This window comes from Anguilla rostrata, chromosome 3, assembly GCF_018555375.3.
Source record: "Anguilla rostrata isolate EN2019 chromosome 3, ASM1855537v3, whole genome shotgun sequence".
Lineage (NCBI taxonomy): Eukaryota > Metazoa > Chordata > Actinopteri > Anguilliformes > Anguillidae > Anguilla > Anguilla rostrata.
This window is the reverse complement of record NC_057935.1, coordinates 29,026,362-29,049,116: the sequence shown is the minus strand read 5'-3', so window position 1 is coordinate 29,049,116 and position 22,755 is coordinate 29,026,362. Positions and strand designations below refer to the sequence as shown.

At 40.0% G+C, this 22,755-nt stretch overlaps 1 protein-coding gene and 1 long non-coding RNA gene across 3 annotated transcripts in view; one reads left to right on the top strand and one right to left on the bottom strand.

Annotated features, from left to right (window-relative positions):
* Window positions 1-3,781, top strand: part of dcbld2 (discoidin, CUB and LCCL domain containing 2) — a 93,775-nt gene extending 89,994 nt beyond the window's left edge. Inside the window, exon 15 of one of the 2 annotated variants that reach the window (XM_064329876.1) lies at window positions 1,816-3,781. In XM_064329876.1, the coding sequence (XP_064185946.1) occupies window positions 1,816-2,222 (407 nt within the window). In that variant the 3' untranslated portion in view covers window positions 2,223-3,781. The remainder of the gene's footprint in view (window positions 1-1,815) is intronic. The other variant, XM_064329877.1, reaches the window with a different exon arrangement.
* The window catches only part of LOC135252006 (uncharacterized), a 364,708-nt gene that overhangs the window by 125,143 nt on the left and 216,810 nt on the right, over window positions 1-22,755 (bottom strand). The window lies entirely within an intron of this gene.

The following is a 22,755-nucleotide window of genomic DNA, read 5'->3' as shown; positions in this document are numbered from 1 at the left end:
CTGGGTATCTTCCAAAATAGCTGTGCGTAACACCACACCTGTTGTTTACAGCGTCGTCGCCCTTTTTAGTACAGTCTGACTAGATTTAGAATTCATTTATTTGGTAGGCGAGAGTATAAGCTTTCTAACGATGTATAACATGTCTAATTCTGCTTTCGGAATAGCGTTTTATAGGTCAGCGTAACAGAAAATATTCTTAGCATAGCATTCACTTACGCAATCACACTCTGTTAGCAGACAAATACGATGCACCTAACGAAACATGTTCAAGGATATTTCGTAATTTCTTGGAAAATACTATTATTATTGAGGACTTCTGAACATAGCTAAGCCATATGTTTGCTGATAGACCTAGCTGACATCGTTTTCTGGAGAAAAACAGAAGCGAATAGAACAATATAATTGATACTGTCTCTCTGTCTGTATCTACTGAACATAGAGGAGATTTCACCATTGCTATGTAAGTATTATCGTTCAAAATATTTCGGTTATATACGTTCTTTTTGAAATTGAGTATTTTTAAATAGGTTAGTGGTGTTATATAATGTAAATATTTCACACTGTAATGTAAGCGTTAGACGGAAGTGTAATAGTTTTTGTGAAGCATGCAACAGTGATGACGTCAGAGCTGGAACATTGCCAAAACGTGGTGGACGGGTGAAAATTGTTCTCATGTTGTCTCATCCCCATACAATAAAACATACGAGAGTACAGAGTATAGAAATACACACGAGTTGATTATTACACATTTAGGTACTGTACCGCATTGTGTGACAATGTTTTTGCATTATTTTTTTAATCTGATAGCAATGTTTCATCTTAAACCCTCATAAGGGGCTCATTTATATGCTTTATAATGGACAAAAAAACATTTTATTCAATTTTGGAGAGATTTTGGATATGTTTCTGGACACCTAGCTATTTTAGACCACTGTACTGACTGAAAGCTTGTAATTCCCATTTGAAAATTATGCAACAGTGATTTTCTTGAGTCAAAACAGTTGATTTGTAGTGAAATACATGGATATGTTATGATTTACAGCAATGCATAATTTAGACATTTTGGATAGATTTGGAGATGCTGGGTACACTGCTTAGTTTTTGCTTCATACATCTATAGTAGTTCTACATATCCACCCTTAGATTTTATGAACTTGTGGTCAAGAAGTTTTTGACCTAGCACATGTATAGTTTAACCTCCTGCATATATTCAATCTCACAGTATTTCATTGCGAACTTAAAAAGTGCAAATTTATTTTGGATTTTTTGTCAAAACAATTGCATTTGTGGCACTTTATTTCTTCCAAAATTATGAATATAAACTAATCTGTGTTAGTATTGTAAATTGTACAAATGTCTTGCTTCATTTAAGCCATTTTTCAAGTCTCTGTGGTCTTCACGTCTGGAGTTATAAAGCTTTAAATAGGGTACCCCCTAAATGGGCAAGGATTGGCAAAATTTGGCTTGTGCCTTAAGAGGTTAACATAAAAATATTTACTCGCAATGATATTAATACAATGTGCAAATTTTCTATTTGCCTGTGGTTTATTGGGGATTATTTTCATGGCTGGATCACAAATTAACCAATAGGAACAATGGACCGGATCTTTCTGCTTTATAACAGCAGTGTCAAAACTGAGAGTAACAGTAGATACATAAATCTGAAACATTATGTTCAGTGCCATGGTATGTGTAAGAGGGACTGAGGATATACTATAGTACTGTAACTAGCCAATGGGTTTGATGAATAGCTCTAGATGTAGCATTGGTAGGGTGTGTGAACGAAGCACTGTATTTTGTCCAACCTCTTCACAGATGAATCTTGTTCAACTTCTGCAGAGTACGCACAGCCCTTGGTCAGCGGGGCTGTGGGCACCCTGGGCCAGCGGTACCCTGATTCTGACCAATACGACGCACCACAGACAGATATATACCATGCCTACGCTGAGCCCCTACCAGCTTCCGGAGCGGAGTACGCCACACCAATCGTTTTGGACGTTGCCAGCTACCCTGCCAGTGGGCCTATGGGACAGCAACTATCCATTTCCTCCTTCAAGGGACGTGGCCCTGCCCCACTCCTGGCCAGGACAGATGGCAACCAGTCAGGGGCATGTCCGCAGTATGACACACCCAAAAATATGCTGGGACAGGCCCCACCCACAGAGGAGCTGGTATACCAGGTTCCACAGAACTGTGCCCAAAAGGGATCTGAAATCAGCTGAGGGGAACCTGCAAGGCGATGGTTAATTCATGCATGGGGTGAAGCTGTGCACAATAACACCTATCCCTCGATCTGGATAGGGAGGACCGTACGCTAAGGCGTAGAATGTAGGGATTTGGAGGGGGTACACGCAGGCCCCCAAACACAGAGCCTGCTGGGCTCCTGCACACACACAGCCTTATTTATGGTTTGATATAAATATGAATTATGTTTATGATATGCCCACATGTGCACAGTGTCAGTCTTTTAGGATGTAGGGCCATTCCAGTTCCATCACTGAAACACAAGTTGTGAATGTTCATCACTAGAGCGCTCACTGCCAAGCACCATCTTGGTTGTTCTTATTGTGTGTTTGTTTTTGTTCAATGTCAAACTGTGAGTATCTTTGAGAATTCTGACTCTCACACAGAAACATCCACCAAACATGCTTTCTCTTTCTTTTTTTCATCTCCTGCCCTCTGTTACATCATTGAGAATGTTCATTTGCATTAGATGCTCGAGTTTTGAATGGATGTTTACACTAATGCATAACTGAGACCATGACATTCATTTTACAACTATCTAATTTTCTTGCCCCAAATCATTTGACATTTATGTTAAAGGCATAATATGCAGGATTTTTTACTTGAAAATATTATAAAATAACCATGCTAACTCCTAGATCTATGATGCACTGGCAATCTCTGTATTTACACACTTTCACCAAATTTGTGCCCCTTTACCTGTATTTGTTATTCTAAAATGTGTTCAGGGCATTTTTGGGTGTGGTGCTCTTTTCTGTGTGGGGAGGGGTGGGTGTGGTTACAGAGCCTGTGGTTTGGGATCAGATTTCAACAGCGTGTTTGTTGCTATAGCTAGCTAGCTAGCTGCTGTAATGGCCCACATACAGCGAAGCAAAAAGACAAGTCCACAGGGCTCGTTGAAGAACTAGAGTTACTGTAACCTTGCTTTTTCTCTGTAGCATCATATAAAGTTTTCCAAGTGGATGAGAAGTGACGCGGTGCTGGGTTGTTTTCTGTTGGACCTGTAAGTAACGTTACCTCTTACCTATGCAGGGTTGCCAGACATCTGGTTTTTGACCAAAATGTCCAGTTTTCAAATAATTTGTGGTCTTGACCGGACAATGTAGCCTAACATCCGGTCCAGGTGACTGAAGGGAGAAATTTAACGGTAGTTTCTAATGAATTTGTGTGTTTCGACGGGTAATTGGGCGTGAGTGCCAGAGGAGAGGAAACTTCTTTGATAAACACAGGCTAATAAATCCTGCATCGTCTGCCTTTACGAAGACATGTCCTGACTTCTAACAGGTCCTGGCTATTTTTATTCATCTGTGTCCTTTGGTTATTGGAAGCCACATATCCAGCTATTTACCTTTTATTGATTATTTATGTTTATTTTCATTTTTTTACACACCACCACTACTGAATTCAGAACTGGCTTCACAGTAGACTAGGCTTGTTGTCATGGTAAGAAATGCAGTTGCCAGGAAAATGGTTGCACACATTGCCCTGAATGTTTCACCTAATGTTTTTGTGCCAATAAAATTAATCATTCACTTGAGTGTCATGAGTATCAAAACAAGATCATTTATTAATTTGTGTGCCAAATAAAATTGATAGGTGCATGTAATGAAAGCTAATCCACACTGTTTCAGTGTTTCCTATCCCTGTAGTGGAGTTGACACCCAATCATTTTATAATGGCAGTTTTGCTTATCTACAACCTTAAAAAGTGCAGGCTTACAAACAGAAGCCTTGCCAAAGGCTCAGTATTAAATAAAATATGCAACAGAGTTATAAATAATATGCATGTAAAAATGCACCCATCTTGTGTATATTGGTATTAATTTGTACTTTTCACAATTAGATGCAGAAATAATAATAACCAAATTTCCAGTCAGTAAATCAGTGTGTGATATCTATGGCTAATATAGACTTGAGTTTTCTAGTGCAGAAAAACTGGATCTTTTCATTTTAGTTGTCAGTTATGGATATTTATTGTATGGTACATAGAATGTGGAGGATTGATTTCAGTAATAAGAGTGGCCTTGACTAGTTAAAAAAACAACTTTCAACTCTTTCTTCCTTTTCTGTTTTCAGTCTCCACACCTCCACACCATGCAAAACATCTTATGCATTGTGCTGTTGCGTCCAGCGCCCCTAGTTGCATCCCTGTGAGCATCAAGCTGTGGATTATGGTGGTTCCCAAACTGTGGCTCATGGATGGGATTTAAGTGCGTCACAAGAATACAGATGACATACTTTCACATTAACACCAGCCAAATAAACACTAGACTTGCTGCATGCGCTGCACTGGTTACAGTGTTGTCGCGGTTGTTCTGAAGTAACATTTAAATCCATATTTTAATTACTTATCTGCTGTTTAGTAACAGGTGTGTCACAGAAAGCGCATCTCATTATTTGGTTATGAGCCCAGTAAGTTTGGGGACCACTTGTTTGTAGGACAAGGTGCAGATGTAGGGGAACGTCTTGATTTTTTGTGCATAAGGGGGAAGAGGAGCACAGAACGTACCTCATGTTACCTTGGCATGTGTTGTAGTCACTCTGTGTTTGCGTTTGTTGGTAGAATGATTAGATTGTATGGAGAATAAAAGATCATAGTCATTTTGAGAATTTGTTTTAATAAAAGTTTTAAGGAGATTGAGAGGTTTATTTTGTTGTGTGGTCATTCATGTGGAAGCTCAGCTGGTAAGTGACAATGTTTGATATTTTGTAATGGGTATTAAGTTATAATAATATATATGATAATATTGTGGTCACTGAATTAGAACAATTGCACATTTTTTCATGGTTAGTTCTTAAGCTAGATCCTATGTTCATTGTTCAGCTGCCACGATTAGCACCATGCTATACATTGCATTTACAGTTAGCTAAGGAATTACCAAGAGGCTAAACTAAACAACATTTTATTGGTCAAAGAAGACCAGTATTTTCTCCGCAGTAGTCACATGTAGTCCGCACTCAGGGTGTTTTTCCATAATGGCCTTTAGTCTGTTTTGTTTGCATGCTGAGAAAGGTAGACAACCAAAATAGAGTTGATAAAAGTACAGTGATCATGTTCCCAATACAGTAACTGGCTTAATAAATGTGTATTTGGAATACTTTGTTTTTCACCCTTAATGTTTAATGGGTTCTACTCTATTTTTGCAGAAATACTGCCATCATCTGGTGGAGTAAGGCAATGATAAAATGAAATGCCCAACCAAATTAAGCTTTTGCCTTGTATTTAGCAAGGCTATTCATGAGGTCTGCATTATGTGCTGACGCTAATATTATAAAATGCAGCCAGCTTTTTTAATACTAGTGGCAAACATCTGTAGCATCTTGTCAGCATTTCTGAGAATTATATTTCTGCTGAACAGTGAAATGAACAGCAGCTTTGTTGAGGTAGTTGCATAATTGAATGTTAAAAGGTTTGATTATTGACTGATTGAATGGGAGTATGCACTGCACACAGGACCTTTTCTGTCACATATCTTTGAGGTCCTGTATACAGTATCTCATTAAAAACACATTTTCAATGTGTAAAAATACCAAGTTACAAATACTCACACCTACAAAGTACTGTCTGTAAGTCATTCATTAAAACTGGCTAAATTTAGGCCTGTCATTAAATGTATTGATATCAAAATGACGCCAAGTTACTGTACTACAAACAATATAGGCTTGTATATAATATATATAATATCTTGCCTCAGAAATTAAAGTATTCCAAAGCAATGCTACCCAATGTCTCTTAAATTGTTTCAAATCATTTGGCCCTGTGTGTACAAGCATACAGTAGATGAACAGGCCAAATATATGTGTGGATAGGTTTGTAAGAGTGAAGATTGATTGAATAGGCGTCAGTATGTCCAATTTGTATTGGTAGGTATGCATTTAGCTGCCTAGCCTTTCGGTTGCGTGAATGATAGTATGTTTCTTGGTATAAATGTGGGTTTGTAAATGTGAATGTTATATGCTTCGAGGGAAATGTCCCCATGGGGATAATGAAGTATTGTTTGTGTGTATGTATGTACAAGATTTATTTTACATTCAGCATTTATTGTAAGTAGCACATATACAAGAAGTTGTACATGTAGTGAAATCTTTTCTGTAGGTATTCATCAGCAGTTTTGTACATTCATTTAAATGTCTTGCATGAGGAGATTTGTAGTTATTTGACACTTTGATGTGACACAAAGTGTGAATGATGACTGTGAGATGGTAAGATGAAAAAACACAGCCAAGTGACATGAAACAATTTAGGGTAGCATTGCTTTGGAATACAATTTCTTTAATTTCTGTGAGGCAAGATAGCCTATATTGTTTGTAGTACAGTAACTTGGCATCATTTGGTTATCAATATTTTTAATGGCAGGCCTAGATTTAGCCAGTTTGAATGAATGGCTTATAGACAGTGCTTTGTAAGTGTGAGTAACGTGGCATTTTTGTATGTTGAAAATGTGTTTTTAATGAGATCATTTCTTTTTGCACTGTGTTTGTAATGAGTAAGTAATAATAATTCACGTATAAATGTAGACTATGAGAGACGTGCATATGTTGCACTCGCAGAATGATGACACAAGTCTTCCGGTGCCACATATTTTAATGAAAAGAAGCAGTTCTTTTTCACTGCAAACAAAACATAATAGCTTTTAGCTGACCATAATTTTATATGGAAGCACTCTTTCAGCTGGCTTTGTATTCGAGTAAAGCTTGCTACCAAGGCAAGCACGTAACAATACTGTATCGCATTTCGTTTTTCTGTAACAGAAATTATTAATGTCATGTCCCAATAGGTTGTAGTGATCACAATGTAGTTGCGATTGCAAGAAAAAGTAAAGTACCCAATGCCAAGCCAAGAGTTCTGTACAAGAGGTTTTCTCAGGAAGCTTTCTTGGAGGATGTCAGTAATATATGTTGGTCAAGCATCTACAATGAGGAAAAATCAGAGCACTAGAACTATTTCTTAAAAAGTTTCAACCAGTTATTGACAAACATGCACCTGTTAGGAAACTGACGATGAGGACTTGTAGAGCACCATGGATTGATGAGGAATTAAAGGGCTGTATGCAGTGGTGGCTGGTGATAACATTTTTGGGGGGGGGGCGCAGTTTTGGGGTGGACCAAACAAACTGAAGTAGTACTTCATAGCTTGGCAAATAAAATAAAATAAATAAATCAACACAACACACTAATGTTGCCTAAACATTAGCCAGTAGCACTACTTGAACATATTTTGCCCTCCTTAATAATATAAAATAATACGTAGAGATGACAAAATGCCCATTTCACCTATATAACCTAAAGTTACCAACAGCTCAATTTCTAAATATGGAACTACTAAAGTCATTTTTACTGCCACTGTTACATTCTATGAAGTCATAAAAAGAGTAGGAAAATATTAGCTAACTCCAAGGTCATTTAAAGAGCCTTCTGCTGCCATCTGCTGGACAAAATGTGAATATGTGAATGCTGAAGTTTAAAGGAGGCAACAAAATTCACCAATCCACGGAATATCCCGGGATTACCGGAGCTCTCACTCATCGTGGCCACGCAAAGCCAACTCAAAGGCTCCACAAAATTGCACAGTCTATTATTCTGGACAGGATGTGTCGATTTTGTTGTGCCTTCTAATGCCAATCCTGTAGCCTTCATCTAGCTGTTCAGCAATGCTAAGCCTGCCAAAAAAATGTAGTCTCATACTATTGTCTAGACGGCTGCGGCTACTTTCGTGCCGTTTGCATTTTTCAGAAATATGTTATAGGTCTTGTACCCCCGTCGTTGTCCACAACGCTTCGGTGCCGACACTTTGAAATAACAAACAGGGAAAGCAACCGAAGGCACTACTTACACCACATCCAGCTAGCCAACTCCGTTTGTCATAACAAGAGCAGGAGAAGCCCCGGGTGTAGGCTCGTCCTCGATCACTTGCCTGCTGCTGAATTTGTATATTTGGTCGGTCCGGTCCAAGCTCCTTTATCCTCTTTTTTCTTCCAGTGAACGCCTTGTGAAAGGGCATTTTTGTAAGGAAATAACCAAATTTTCTTTGATTTCCGCGGTTCTACTTGAAGCTGCCATCTCCAGAAAGTACCGGTCAGCTAGCAAAGCAGCCTCAGGTCACTTGCTTGCCAAAAGTTGAAGGACTTGCATACACACTCATTTAGCCGACGCCCTTCACCCAGGAAGTAGGCTATAATCACACAGAAATTAACCAAATAAAATTTGATTTTGGAACCAATTTTTAATGAATGCTGACAGGCGCTGACAGGCTGCCAGGCCCAGTTTGTCACATACTAAATACCAGCCTGAAACAATCAATCTTTCCAGTCTTGAAAAGAAGAAAAGTTATTCCACTGCCCAAAGACAGGAAAACATAAGCTTGTTACCAGCAATAAGTAAAATCTTTGAGAAGGCAGTATTTGATCAAATACATGAATACCTCTCAGTAAATAATCTGATGATAAAGTTCCAGCATGCTTACAGAAAGGGACACTCTACATGCACAGCTCTAGTGCAAATGACAGATGACTGGTACAGAGATCTGGACAACAGAATGATCTGTGGAGCAGTCCTGTTAGATTTTATGGCAGCATTTGATGTTATTGACCACAAGCTTCTTCTTGAAAAGCTTGAGTGTTACGGATTTAGACCATCTGCAGCTGCCTGGATGGAAGGCTATCTGGTAAATAGATCACAGAGAGTCTTCTTTAATGGAAGTTACTCAGATGGAGTGTCTGTGGAATGAGGAGTTCCTCAAAGGAGCTGCCTAGGCCCACTTATATATTCCATTTTTACCAACGATTTACCTTGTACAAAAAAATGCTAAATTAACTATGTACGCAGATAGTAGTTGTACGTTGAAAACGTGTTTTTCCCACGGCGCGCAGGCAGGACTTCCGCTGTGGGCTATGCGTGGCAAATTGTGGTCACTCACTCACTCATGGATGTTTAGTCGGACGCATGCGCAGGTGGTGCTTCGTTTAGTAGGACGCATGTGCAGGTGGTGCCAGCTAAAATGTGTCTGCGGAAGTGAGTTGCGCCATGGGTATGGACGTTTCTATGCTTGTTAATGAGATCATTTCTTTTTGCACTGTGTTTGCAATGAGTAAGTGATAATAATAAATCATGTATAAATGTAGACTAGCAGAATGACAACACAAGTCTTCCGGTGCCACATATTTTAATGAAAAGAAGCAGTTCTTTTTTCACTGCAAACAAACATAATAGCTTTTAGCTAACCACATACGGAGGCACTCGCTTTCAGCTGGCTTAGCTTGCTAGTATTCGAGTAAAGCTTGTTACCAATAACGTTAATAACAAATACTGTTCTGTATCGCATTTTGTTTTTCTGTAACGGAAATGATTAATGTCATGAAAAGTAATGAAGCTGCGTTTTTACAACGCATAAATAAGCATTATAACATGGTTCATGGAGAAACCACTGTAACGTAGCTAACTAACCATGTGAACAACTAGCACAAAAGCTAGTTATATTACTAACCAGTTTAGACAAAATTATCTAACAACATTGTCGTATATACGCATGTAAAAGTCAATAGGAATTGGTACAAGTAGTAAAACTATTGAAAATGTGTGCTTCATATGGTCTTACCTGCAAATAAAACATAAAAGCTTTTAGCTGATGTTATGCTCCTCCACCTCAGATGGTGGCGCATGTTTTTCTGGCGGCTGTGTGGGTACCTTGTATTACAGGGAATTGGCAACACCTGTGTGGGGGGCAGTGAAGGCCAGGATTGGTGCTTTTAAAGGGCGGCATCGCCCATCCAGTGGGGGGAAAAAAGGGCTATCTGGAGTCGGCTCTCCTACCAGCACGTAGCACTGCCGTCGGCGTCCTTGGGTTACTTTGGTTTTTGTGTTTTCTTTATACATTTACTTATTATATTAAATAAACATTCTTTATTTGAGCTGTTTTGTGTGGCGTATTTTATGTTCCGACTTGCCAGCGGCGAGTCGTAACAGCTAACCGCATACACTCAGAGCGTTCCTCTAATCAATGTCCCTGTAGGAGATTTTATTAAGTTGGGAAACCCGATACGGAAATTACGAGTTAGGTCCTCCATTTGGAACGATAGAATGTGGAACTAAAATTAGAAAAAAAAATAGGGACAATTTACTTGACGGATCATTAGATCAAATCAGATTGGTTACCGCGACGCGGCGAGGGGGTCAAAGTTGAATTTTTGTCATCTCCACTGCGGCCTCGCGCCGCCGCGCGGTGGGGCCGCGTATGGTGTGGCTTCACTGTTACGCGCGTAGTACACGCGGCGTGCGGTGGGTGTCCAGCTTCAGCTCGCTTACCTTGTTGCTAATATTACAGCAAAACTTGTAGCTACCAATCAAGATGTCCTGTGCCTGCGAATCTCACACTGACTGGCGGCCACTGCCATCTACTTGCCTCTGCTGGTATCGCACCAGCTAGAGAGACAAAAATATTCTTGCAGTAACATTTATGACATGAAAAACATGTTTTTTTTCAACGTACAAGACAGGGAAGTTAACAAGGTAGCTAACGTTAAACATGCTGAAAATGCAGAAAGCGGAACCGTCCTGGAAAGATTTTTCAGATGCAAAAGCAATAGTTTAAATGTAGTATTTTCAGTTAGGCAGCAAGGGAGTGTACCTACTGAGTTCAGAGATTTGCTGCAGTCTGAGGCGGGAATTGAACCTGGGTCTCTTGGTCCTGTTACAGTTCCAACCAATAAATGATGGCACTACTCAATAGGCTACAAGGAAAGTAGTCACCACAGATGCAAAGTTGTACTGTTTTAAACGTTGGCAGTTGTACATATGATTATTTTGTGTTTGCAGCCAGTGTTTTTATTGGTTGATTTACGTAAAATGACCAATGGGAAGCCATATTCTTTGTGGGCAAGAAGCATTTTTGGCAGGAAGAAGGAGAATGCAAAATCCCCTTAGTTTGGGCTTTATTGTGTGGACATGTGATGTTGTTTATGAATTCTGTCTGTTGAAATGGAGCCAGAATGTACAGAAAAGAATGTTTTTAAGGGCTGAGAGTGACCGAGAGTCTGTGGCTGTTGCGATTATTTCTGTGGGGAACGCTGAAAAGTGCCAAACTCTCGGTGCTGTATAGGTATGGGGCATGTGTAACCGGGTCGAACTATATGTCTCGCTTTGGTGCAATCAGGATGAGTGAAGTGACAGTCAGGACACAGGACGTGCTTTCCCAAGGTTTATTCTGCACAGACGAAATAGTATGTAAACAGTGTTCATGTGACAGGCGATCTGTGTATCCTCCCCCTTCTGTTGCAATGCAAAATGGATTCTCACAGTAATATAACAGTTCAAATAACTTTACGTGAATACCAATTAAATATACAAGTGGACAAGTGATAGTATAGATTGTAATGACAAATAGTTACAGTTATAAGAATAATATCTGGGAAAGCATTTTCTTATTTTCATGGAACGTTCGGTACAAAAAGTAATCACAACAATTCCAGCGTAACACAACTCTGTAGGCATGGCATTAGCTAGGCTATGAACCACCAAAGAGATTCGAATACCGAATCTCTTTGGAACCATATTGTGGCGATCTTGCCTGTGTATAACTAAATAATTGTGTTAGCTTGTTAGCGGTTAACTTGTCCCGCTCCGCGCTCGTGTAAATACTCGTTATTTTAAATGTGTGTAGCCTGCTAGGAATCTATTACGTAGCGCTAGCAGCCCCTCGGGTTTATGATTTGCACCGTCATGTTTCTGTCATTAGTCAACTAGCCACTACCGTTGTTGCATTCCCTGCCTGTCCCTGTTTTGCGTGTGTCTCGTGCAGAGACTGTAAAAAATATGGACAAAGCTACTGTGACGTCACCCATTGACTCTCCGTGGGTCTCTAAAACACGTTTTGAAGCTCAATGGCGGGCGCGGCCATTTTCTCGATTTGGAGCCAAAACCATAGAGTTAAGCGGTCTTGTGATTTTTACAATTTGATTGACAGTCCGGTGCGGAAAAGCCCATCAACCTGAACGAGGCTAGCTGACTGTCTGCCGTTATGTTTTAAAATATATTATCAGATGTTTACGGAGTTTAATTTCCATCCGTGACTGTACTGTCATGTAATCACGTTATATGTATGACATTAAAAATACAATTAGGCTATGTTCAGTTATCTTCAATTCATGTTTCTCAGCAAAACGAATATGCTTAGCTAGCATATCAGCTTGCCAGTGAGCTAGGTAGGCTATCCGTGGTTAGCTCACGCATTAGCAATATGAACCACAGGGGAAGAACATTGACTACACTGATGGTCAATCAATCGGAGATGTGTAGGCTACTGGTGATTTGACTAGGCTAATTTTCGTATAACTGTCTGGTAGATCTGCTGTTAACCGAGCAAGTTATCGTCGTAGGTTTTCGCCAGTCAGTTAATGAGCCAGTAACTGCTACTACTAGCTACTCCATCGCCGTTTGTGGTGTTCACTTGCTGGGTGACGCTAGCTGACCGATCGTTCGCAAATCACTTTCTACCGAATAAAAATTAACACTGTCAGCGGTGATTAACAAATCTACCAAGTATTTTAATAACTGATCTGCAGGCGTGTAAATATGACAACGCACTTTGTACAGCAAGTTTTCCACCTGGTGCATGAAGACAAAAATAATGTAGCCTACGTTGAATTTCTAATTATTATTAGGCTATCATTTTTTTCTTGTAAATCATCAAAACCAATGGAGAAAAGCCAATATACGCAAGGAGCCCCCAGAACCGATTCTGAGAACCACTGTCTTAAATGCCTAGCTTGTCGGTCCCTTAAATGCTAAAAACATATTCCTTTCTAAATGCCAAGATGGTTAATTTCGTTAAATTCTGTGTGTGTGATTTCATCTTGTGTTGTATATTCAGCAAATGAACCTTGAGACTCTTAATTCGCTTCGTGAAACTGAAAAAGTGTTTATCCCAAAATCGGGATTATAGTAGCTTTGTCACATGCTTGAAGCATGGCCCAGGTAGACATTTACGGAATGTACACGACTGACAAGCCGCCAAACACGTCTGACAGATTGAATGTTTGCCGGTTAAGGTTAGCTAGCTAGTCAAATGGCTTGGTAGCCGAAGTTGCGAACTGTTTTAGCATAGGCTACTACTGGACTACCAAATATAGCAAGCTGATTACGCTTTCTGCCAACTAATTATTTGGTTAAGTAGGCTAAAGGAAATAGTAAAAATGACTCGGCTACCGAAAAACTTAAGAGGAGGATTATTTTATGGTCGTCTAGTGCAGCTGTAAATAGCACACGCCATAATTAAATCACCACGAAATGGGATGCTTGCATTTTCAGACTTAGCACAGGCGGACCGTGGCCGGCGCCGCAATGTCAAAGCCAAGAAGCGCCACCGCCCACCCCAGTGACCATAGACTGTAGCCCCTACTATAGCTCAGTCCTCCGCAGTAATCCGGAAGTGACGCAAGCTGTACCTCATTGGTCCAGAACAACTATTGGCACTGTGCCCAAATGACGCAATAAATCATGAACAGTCATAAGACCAATATAATACACCTATTATGACTATTTGTTCTTGTGAGAAAAAATTATTGACTTTGTATTTTGATCGCATTTGTACCGTAGACTTACATGGAAACCGGATATGAAAACACCTATACTGGAGCCATCCGTAGTGGCGCTAGTGAGCAACCAGGAACTACAACACCAGGAAATGAGCTTCAAAAACGAAGTCTGGTTTTGGCCGCTTGGTCTCGTGCTGCTGTTTCCCGCTGTATGCAAATTATCCGTCCTTTGTGTGGTGTGACGTTAAGGCTGTGTGATTGGCTGCCAAGGCACAGCAGGACTTAACCAATCACGGCGAATGTGGTTTGACAAAAGCAGGCTTCGCCCAGCTATAATGGTCAGTCTACGAATTACTCTTTGGAAGAGATGTTACAAATAAAGCGAAGCTCCCCGGGAGCGATTCGAAAACAGCCAAGCCAGTCTCCGTCTCTGCTTCTTCGCGAAACCGCCACAATATTGTAGGCTAGTCCTAGTTAGTATTCGTTCTTGCCTAATATTATTTAAACTCGTATTGTGCTACATACCTGCACAGACGAAATAGTATGTAAACACAGAGTGTTCATGTGACAGGTGATCTGTGTATCCTCCCTCTGAATGATATGAAATAAAGAGCGATTTTACTTTTAAAGGAGTACCATGGTGGTTGAACGTGACACTTCCCAGTTGTCTTCAGGCAACAACAAAACAAATGTGCATAATTTTTTAATTCTTCAGTCATTTTAATGCACTTTAAAACGTATTTTTCTAAGCCTAAATTTCCCACAATAAAAATTCACCCGAACCGTCTGGGCGTGGTAATGAGAACTGTCAGTTAGCTATGATTGACAGACCGTGCCCCGTTTCCATAGCTACCCTCATGATACGCGCTCTCTTTGGGAGACTGAATTTTCACAAGCTAGCTAGCTTAGTAGGGCTAGTATATCAAGTATCGGTAGATAGCTAAGGTAAGGACGTTGACTTATATCCAATTATAATTTTTATATCTAGCTAGCCAAGTTAAGATAAAAGCACAACTATAACGTCCTCATAAAAGCAAACTAGCAAGCTAACGTTATCGATAACATTGTCTTATGAAAGCAAACCTCCTAGCTAGCTAACGTTAGCTAGCTAGCTAAATGAATATAACCAGAAATAATCTAAAGGCACTCTAATTTGAGTGAACCTAACGTTAGTCAAATATTTGCATTGTCTGAACAGCAGGACGGTGTGTGCTGTCAGATTTCTTTACGGGGCGTGGAAATGGGAGTAGTTACTGTATTAGTGACGTAGCAAAATGACAACTTTCTCAACCGGTTGAAAATAGGACGATGAATTTAAAACGCATATTTCTCCAAAAATACAGAACGGACATATTTAATACTTTGCTCATTGTGTTTCTTCAATGCCTCTTGTGCAAATAGCACATAAAACCGAGAAAGTGTGAAAATCACCATGGTACTCCTTTAAAGAACAAAATGTTATCATACATAACGTGAACGGCCATAGATTAGCCTATAGCATTGTATTCACCATTTCATATACTAGCAGCTAGCGTTAGCTAGCTATGCAAAGCATGGCATATTTGCAAATCTTCAAAATATATATTACTTATTTTGTGCAATACATTAAATGCATCGTAAGATTACGTTCTAGCTTCATTAATGGTTATAATGCACTGACATTTTCATCATAAGACAAAATATGTCACATAAAAACAGCATTTTTTTTTTCAAGAGAGCGTGCCAGATCCGTACCTTCTATTGCAATGCAAAATGGATTCTGTCAGGAGCATGGAGCAACGCTACTCTAGTGGTCTACACACAGATCTTCCCTCACATAAAGCCAGCAGAGGTCGCTGTATAACCATTTACATTTAACTCAAAATAAATTTGATAAAATTTTCTTATAGGAATGTATGTTTTACAATACACTTGACTGGTACAATATTTTGGAGAAAGTCATTAACTATAGTGTTATTTATAACTCTGTTACACATGCCCCACCAAGGCATAACTTGGCTGGATTGCATATCTGCATCCCAATACATACAGCTGCTGGTTAGATCTTTTTCTACCTTTTGCATGCACATTTTCCAGAGATAGAATATTCTCTGTTTCACTCTGTTCCCTGTTTATGTCAGTGTTAACTGGATGTTAGGATAAATGTGACTTCCTACTAACAGAGCACAGACTTGGGACCATCCACCTGTGGGAAGGGCTTCCCGTTTACCCAAACAAAACGTGCAAACACACAGCTGTTGAGTTGTCTAACACTGTTTATTTGTGGTCATATATAGTTAAGCAGTCATTGTGAAATATCAACAATAACTTAACCAATTATGAATAGCATCCAAAGGTTTGTAGTTACTAAAAATGGCACAATATACAGAAACTGCTTGGTGAAGACCCATCTTTCTCCCTCATGATGCTATATCCAAGCTTTCATCTGGAACAAAAATGAGAGTCTTTTGTTGATATCAGAGTATTCTTATTCTGAAAACGTGACGTGAACACATTCTCAGCAGAAGTTCAGAAACACCTGAACTTCCTACGTTTAAGACGTTTTCTCTGACATGATCAACATGTCATGTAATCTGCAGATCAATTTGTGTAAATGTCAATATTCATATACATGTACCATTTTATTGGTCATTCTGTCTTAATGGACTGTGACCAATAGAGAATTTGTCAGCAGTTTGTGGCATTTCCCCAGCAGAGGGCAGCAGTTCAACCATGGACATCCAATCATTTCAAGCTTCTACTGCCTGTAGTTGCAGCACATTCTGCAAATGGGACTGTGACCATTGTAAAAGAAAGGGGTATCATGCATGGGCTGTAGTTTAAACTGCACTTCCAGCTTGTCCCTACAATTGGTGTCTCAGCCATATGGAAATTTGGAAATTAAAAAGGTTTATTCATTCTTTCTTTGGTGGTCAAATTGAAATGGGCTTAGTGGTGTGGAGACATACATGAAGTGCTGTTCATGGTGCCAAAACTCCTTTAGAATTATTCCAATAAAAACCAATTGTAATCTGACAAGCTCATGATCTGCCTTCACAAGTGTATTCTCTTTCACTTCAGTAGCGTCTGACTAGACCATGGAAGCAGCTACTGAACGGTCCTGTAGGATCAATAAAAGCCACCCATGACACCTGTCTTGGTCTCTAATATACCAGACTGCAACAGAAAGGAAAGCTCATCTTTCCCTTCACCAAAAATAGCATTTAACAATTAATTGTTCAACTACTCTGGTAATTTCAGAATTATATAGCTATTAAAAAATAATTACTGCAATTTTTTTGCTCTCAACTCTTCAGGCCTCACGTGGATTTAATGCCTTCCCGTTCCCCAAAGATTCTGTTTCCTGTGACACCATCTGTTTACAAGTTAGAAATGGAAATGTAACACAAACAGGCAGGGTTGTACTGATAAGGATGGTTGGGGGCTGGTTCTGTTCCCTGAGCAAAGGCCCTGCAAACGCTGCCTCAGCTAGAACGGCTCCACAGGCTGTCGCAAGGTTGACATTTAGATGGTGGAGCCGACGACCAAGTGTAGTCGCACGGCTATCTTTAAACCCACAAGCCATGCTGGGTGATAGGGCGCAGGGCTTGGACAGCAGGAGAGAATGCTGAATCATAAATACCTCCATTTTTAAACACCGGCCCGGCCATCTAAACGGCTGTGAGGATTGAGCTTTTACGATGCTGGGCCAGGACAGAGGGGAGGAAAGTCCCATGGTTTAACCTTCCCATCTCTCCAGGGTCCCAGGATTATTTCCCAGCCTGATCCCCCAGGCCAACTTGGAGGAGAGTCAAGTGGATGTTCTGCTGTTGTGTGAACGGGTTTATGTCCCATGTCAACCTGGAAAACGATGTAAACTAAATCACTGTCCATGAAGGGCAAGACTCTGAAAAAATGACTGCCTGTAGCAGTCTTAAGACATGGACTAAGAAAGAGACATGAAGCTACCAAATAGGATTAGGTTTTGATGAGAAGAAAATGACCTTCAAAGTGTAAGGTCTGAGTATTCCTCCTAAATGCTGTTTGTCAAGCCATGGGGAATAACACAGTCTACAGGAGCCTAAATCTCTTTCCACTTGTTAAGGAAGTATAATGAGTTTGTAGATATGTATTTTGTGGATATGTGTCAGAAGATCTCAGTAAGGTCATTAAGTTATTTTATTTCCTCATTCAGGACCTAATGCCTTCTCATAGTCCTGTATTTCACTCTGGGGACCATGTGCATGGATTTCCAATAAACACAAAGAAACACTAATGGGATTGCTAGTCACCACCACAACAAACACACTGACAGATAAGCATCATCCAATGAAAAATAATAAAATGAAAATGTACATGCATGGCCATGTCAAATTTATAAAAATAAATAGCAGATACACCTGCTCATTTATACAAATAGCATACTCCTCCAAACAACAAAGTGTGTCCCTGTTACGTCCCCAGGCTCTGCTTGCCTGGGTAGTGCAGGTGGAGGTAATACCTAATTGCTTACTTGCTTGATTGTCTCCACCTGCCTGTGGCCCAATATAAGCCCTGCAGTATGAGGCTGGGGAGATTCTTCTTTGGGGTTTCTTTTGTGTGGTTTGCATTTGGTAGGTTTTTGTGAAGACTCTTTTAGTTTGTGTTTTAGATTAATAGATGTCTGAGTTTGTGTTTTTAGATCAGTTTCTGGTGTCAGAAGTGGGATGGCAGATCCCGGACGAGCCCACATTTTTGTTACGGCCGGCTCATTACATTACATTACATTACAGGCATTTGGCAGACGCTCTTATCCAGAGCGACGTACAACAAAGTGTATAACCATAACCAGGAACAAGTATGACGAAACCCCTAGAGAGAAGTACCGGTCCAAGTACAGGGAACAACCGCATAGTTCAACTTGGACCCTGGTGGTTAAACTGATTAACACTAACAACGAGAACGGCAACAACGTAATCTATGGAAAAATAAAAATAAATAAAAATACAAGTAGTCGTTAAGACTGGCGCATCAACTAAGTCACCTATTAAACAGCTGCCTAGTTACACCCCTAAGTTTAGTCATTTACAGGGGGGGAAGGGAGGGATGGGGAGAGGTGCAGCCTGAAGAGGTGGGTCTTCAGTCGTCGTTTGAAATGGCTCGAAGGGCCGCAACAAACAAAGTCCAAATCACCAAAAACAAGACAGAAACTGATCTAAAAACACAAACTCAGAAAACAAAAACGAAGGTATGCTTTTACGAAATTATATTTGTGAACAAAAATATTTGCCAAAATAATCTAATTATTAACCATAAACTGTAATTGGCTGTCTAAAAAGTAAAAATAACTAATTGGAATGCACCGGTTGACAAAGCATTGAGAATGTATGCTTCCAGATGTCAATTTTGCATATTTTTGACCCATTTGGCCTTCCATACTAGGAAAGGATGCAAGGAAAGGAAGCAAGGATGGATAAAATAAGCGATTGGAACAAGCTTTTGTTATTGATTGAAGAGCATCATGTTGACCCCTATGGTAGTTTTGATTGATTGCTGAGTGCAATCTTCCATCTCTCCACACCACCCTGTTTGTCTCATTGAAAATGGTTATTATTACACTGCGCCAGAGCTACACCCACCTCCAGCACACACCAGCAGGCCACCTTGGATATTTTGCCAGGAGGCATACTCAGTACCCTTTCCTACTCAGCTGATGTTCTTGTACAAAATGGTTGCCATGCATTCCCCAGGCGGATGCTACACATCTACTATATATTTTTAGAATATTTTTCCGCTGTAAAGCAATTTAAGAACCTGATGTAATTCATAATTTCTATTATTTTATTTGACTATATCGGAGGTTGGTTGAACCTCCTGACTCCTGGTGGATACAAGACAGGTTTCAAGAAACCATAAAAAGTGCCAGAACTGTCATTGCTGTACAGCTATGGGGTATGCTCAACTTACACCAACTCATAGCTTGGCAGGTGGAATACCTGTCATCCCGAATAAAATAATATAAACCAAAATAAATGCATTGCAGGTTTTGCCCTCTTTCCTCTCTTCCCTCCATGTGAGGATTATAGGGGACGGTTCAGCCCCAGACCGGAATAGAAGGCCCCTCTCTTCAGTCACAAGTACTTGGCTAAGTGGAAAGTTTTAGCACTGCACATTCAGAGAGCCATACGCTGGGGATTGCCAGAGGAGGTTAATTCTGTGATGTCGGAGATTAGTGTTTAGTTACCGGCATGGGTCACTGTGGACAGGAACTGACAAAGCCAACACTGCTTTTCTGCAAATCTCCATAAACTCCTACCCAGAAGGCTATGGGTGGCTGGCAAGGTAAATTTTGTGGAAAAATATAGACATTTGTCTTGTAGTTAAATGAGTGTTCATTTTTTCCTTTGCAAACAGTTGTTAGTTAAATTTAATTTAGTGATTGCTGAACCTGCCAAACTGTGCTGGTGAAGAAATTGAATTGTGAGTTTGTTACGATCTGGTCTAGGTCAGACCACAACAGTAAAAACGATAAGGGGAATGAGTGGGGAATTGGTAATGGAAATGATACTGCAGTCTGATAAGTAACTTGGGTCCCAACTGCCTATCCAAAACAAACTAAAGCCTGGCTTGTCTTTGAAGGCTGTGCTGCGCTTCAGGTCACTTAATCTGCGGACTGAGACTGAAAGTCCAAAGAGTGTACCCCCCAACAGAGATTTAAAATTCCACCCAGTCACATTTTAAAATAATAAAGGAAAAATAACAAGACAAAATTACAAAACAGTGTTCTGATGGAAGAATTTGTAATCCAGCAGGGAGCATTCTAACTAATTGGAGTCAATAGGCTATATGGTGAGCAAACAATAGTCGAGGATGAATTGAACAAAACAGAGTCAAAAACACAAAATCCACCGGGCAGACAAACTAGAAAGCTATGGCAAGAATCAGAGTCAAATAGAATGAGTCAATGACCAAACACAAAATCCAATCAGCAAACAAATTGGAGGGGCTAGATGAAAATCATGAATTCAACAAAATATGGTCAAACATGCAAAGTCAATAAATTAATCACAATCTACAAGTACAGAGCACGAAGAGATAGTCTCCACTGGTAAATGGAAAATGGCAGGTTTTCAAAGTGAATACTCAGAGATGGAAATGACAAACTGGAAGTACACAAGACACATATGCAAAACAGACAAAACACAAAACTTGACAATGGTCATAATAGTCATATTTAAGAGAAGATGCTGACTGAGTGCAGGCCCTAATCTTATAAGGTGATCTAGCAAAGAACTGGTTTATGGACCTGCAAATTATCAATTAAATGCAGACTTAAAATTCACATTTAAAAGTCCAGATAATGGTGCCACAGTGGCCTTGTTCACACCTTGCATTAAAATGCGTCTTGGATGATCTGATCACAAGTGGACAGCGCTGACTACTGGTGTGAACGCACCCAAGACGCATTGAGGACGCATTGAGATCCGATCACTCAGACCACATTCGTAGGTGGTCTGGGTCGCATATGGCCACATTCTTTTAGCAGTGTGAACACGAATGCATCCTGGGCCACATTGAAGGACCGCCTAGTCAACTGACGTCCTCTACCTAAGCGGAAGTACGTACTCATTTGTGTGCCAACAGCGTCATATTAAAGTGCGAAACACAAGCAAGAAGCAAGAAGAAGAAGAAGCCACACTGAATAATGAAATGAACGAGACAAAGTTTTAAAAAATGATACCATGTCATTCTACAGTCAATATCTGGGACTAAATATCAAATAAATACACAACCTTACCATTGGTTTTACGCATAGAGATGTCCCTTTTGAGACTGAGCGGTCATACATTGTCTTGGACAATCCGTTTGTGAAATATACAGGTATTTGTGATGCCTGGGTACCTTCCAAAATTACTGTGCGTGATACCACACGTATTGTTTACGGCGTTGTCGCCCTTTTTAGTACAGTCTGGCTTGACTGACAATTCATTTATTCAGTAGGTGCGAGTATTAGATTTCTAACGATGTATAACATGTATAATTTTGCTTTTGGAATAACGTTTTATAGGTCAGCATAACCAAATTGTTTCTTATCATCGCATTCATTTACGCATTCACTCTGTGGTACTAGTAAAAGACGCTGAACCTAAAGAAACGTTGTCAACAATTTTTTGTAATTTCTTGGAAAATACTATTATCATTGAGGACTTCTGGGCATAGCTAAGTCATATGTTTGCTGATAGACCTAGCTGACATTGTTTTCTGGAGCAAAAGAGAAGCGTATAGAACTGTATAATTTTGGTTGGTTCTCAAATCGCGTAAAGTGGCTTTGTCCACGACGTTTGAAAATTTTGAAAAGCGCATGGAGACATAAACGACAGAAACGAGTGCGTCAAACATCTTGGGCTATTTGGTTTGCCTGGAACACGCCAAGGAATAGACCCAGTCTGTTTTTGTTTTGATTTTCCCCACGTGCTAAGGTCTTTGCAAACTTTTAATTTCCGGCAGACTAGGCACAGGTAGTGCTTTGCTGCCATAGACTGTATAAAAATATACCGGCTAAAAACATATATATACCGGTTGTTTTTAACCTCCCGTCGGTTAAAAACAACAACACATTTGATCTTTGCAAACGGAAATGATGTACGTGTTTATTTGCATATTGAGCGGGGAAGTGAGATCCGATCACAAGTGGTCACTCGAGACACATGTGGAGACACATTCTAATGCTAGATGTGAACTGACATTCGTCTCGACTGAATCTGGACACAATCTGGATATATCCGGATACAAAGTACAGGTGTGAACAGGGCTAGAGTTTCAGTACCTTGTGATTATCCATCATCCATCCATCCAACCATCCATTTTTTTCCTGAACTATTTACACCTGGTCAGGATTGTCAGGGGCTGGAACCTATCTGGCATTTGGCAAGAGGCAGGAATATACCTTGGACAGGTTACCAATCCATGCACCAGGGCCATCTTGTGTTTATAAGGTGCTAATTAAGGATGGGAATGTAAGAGAT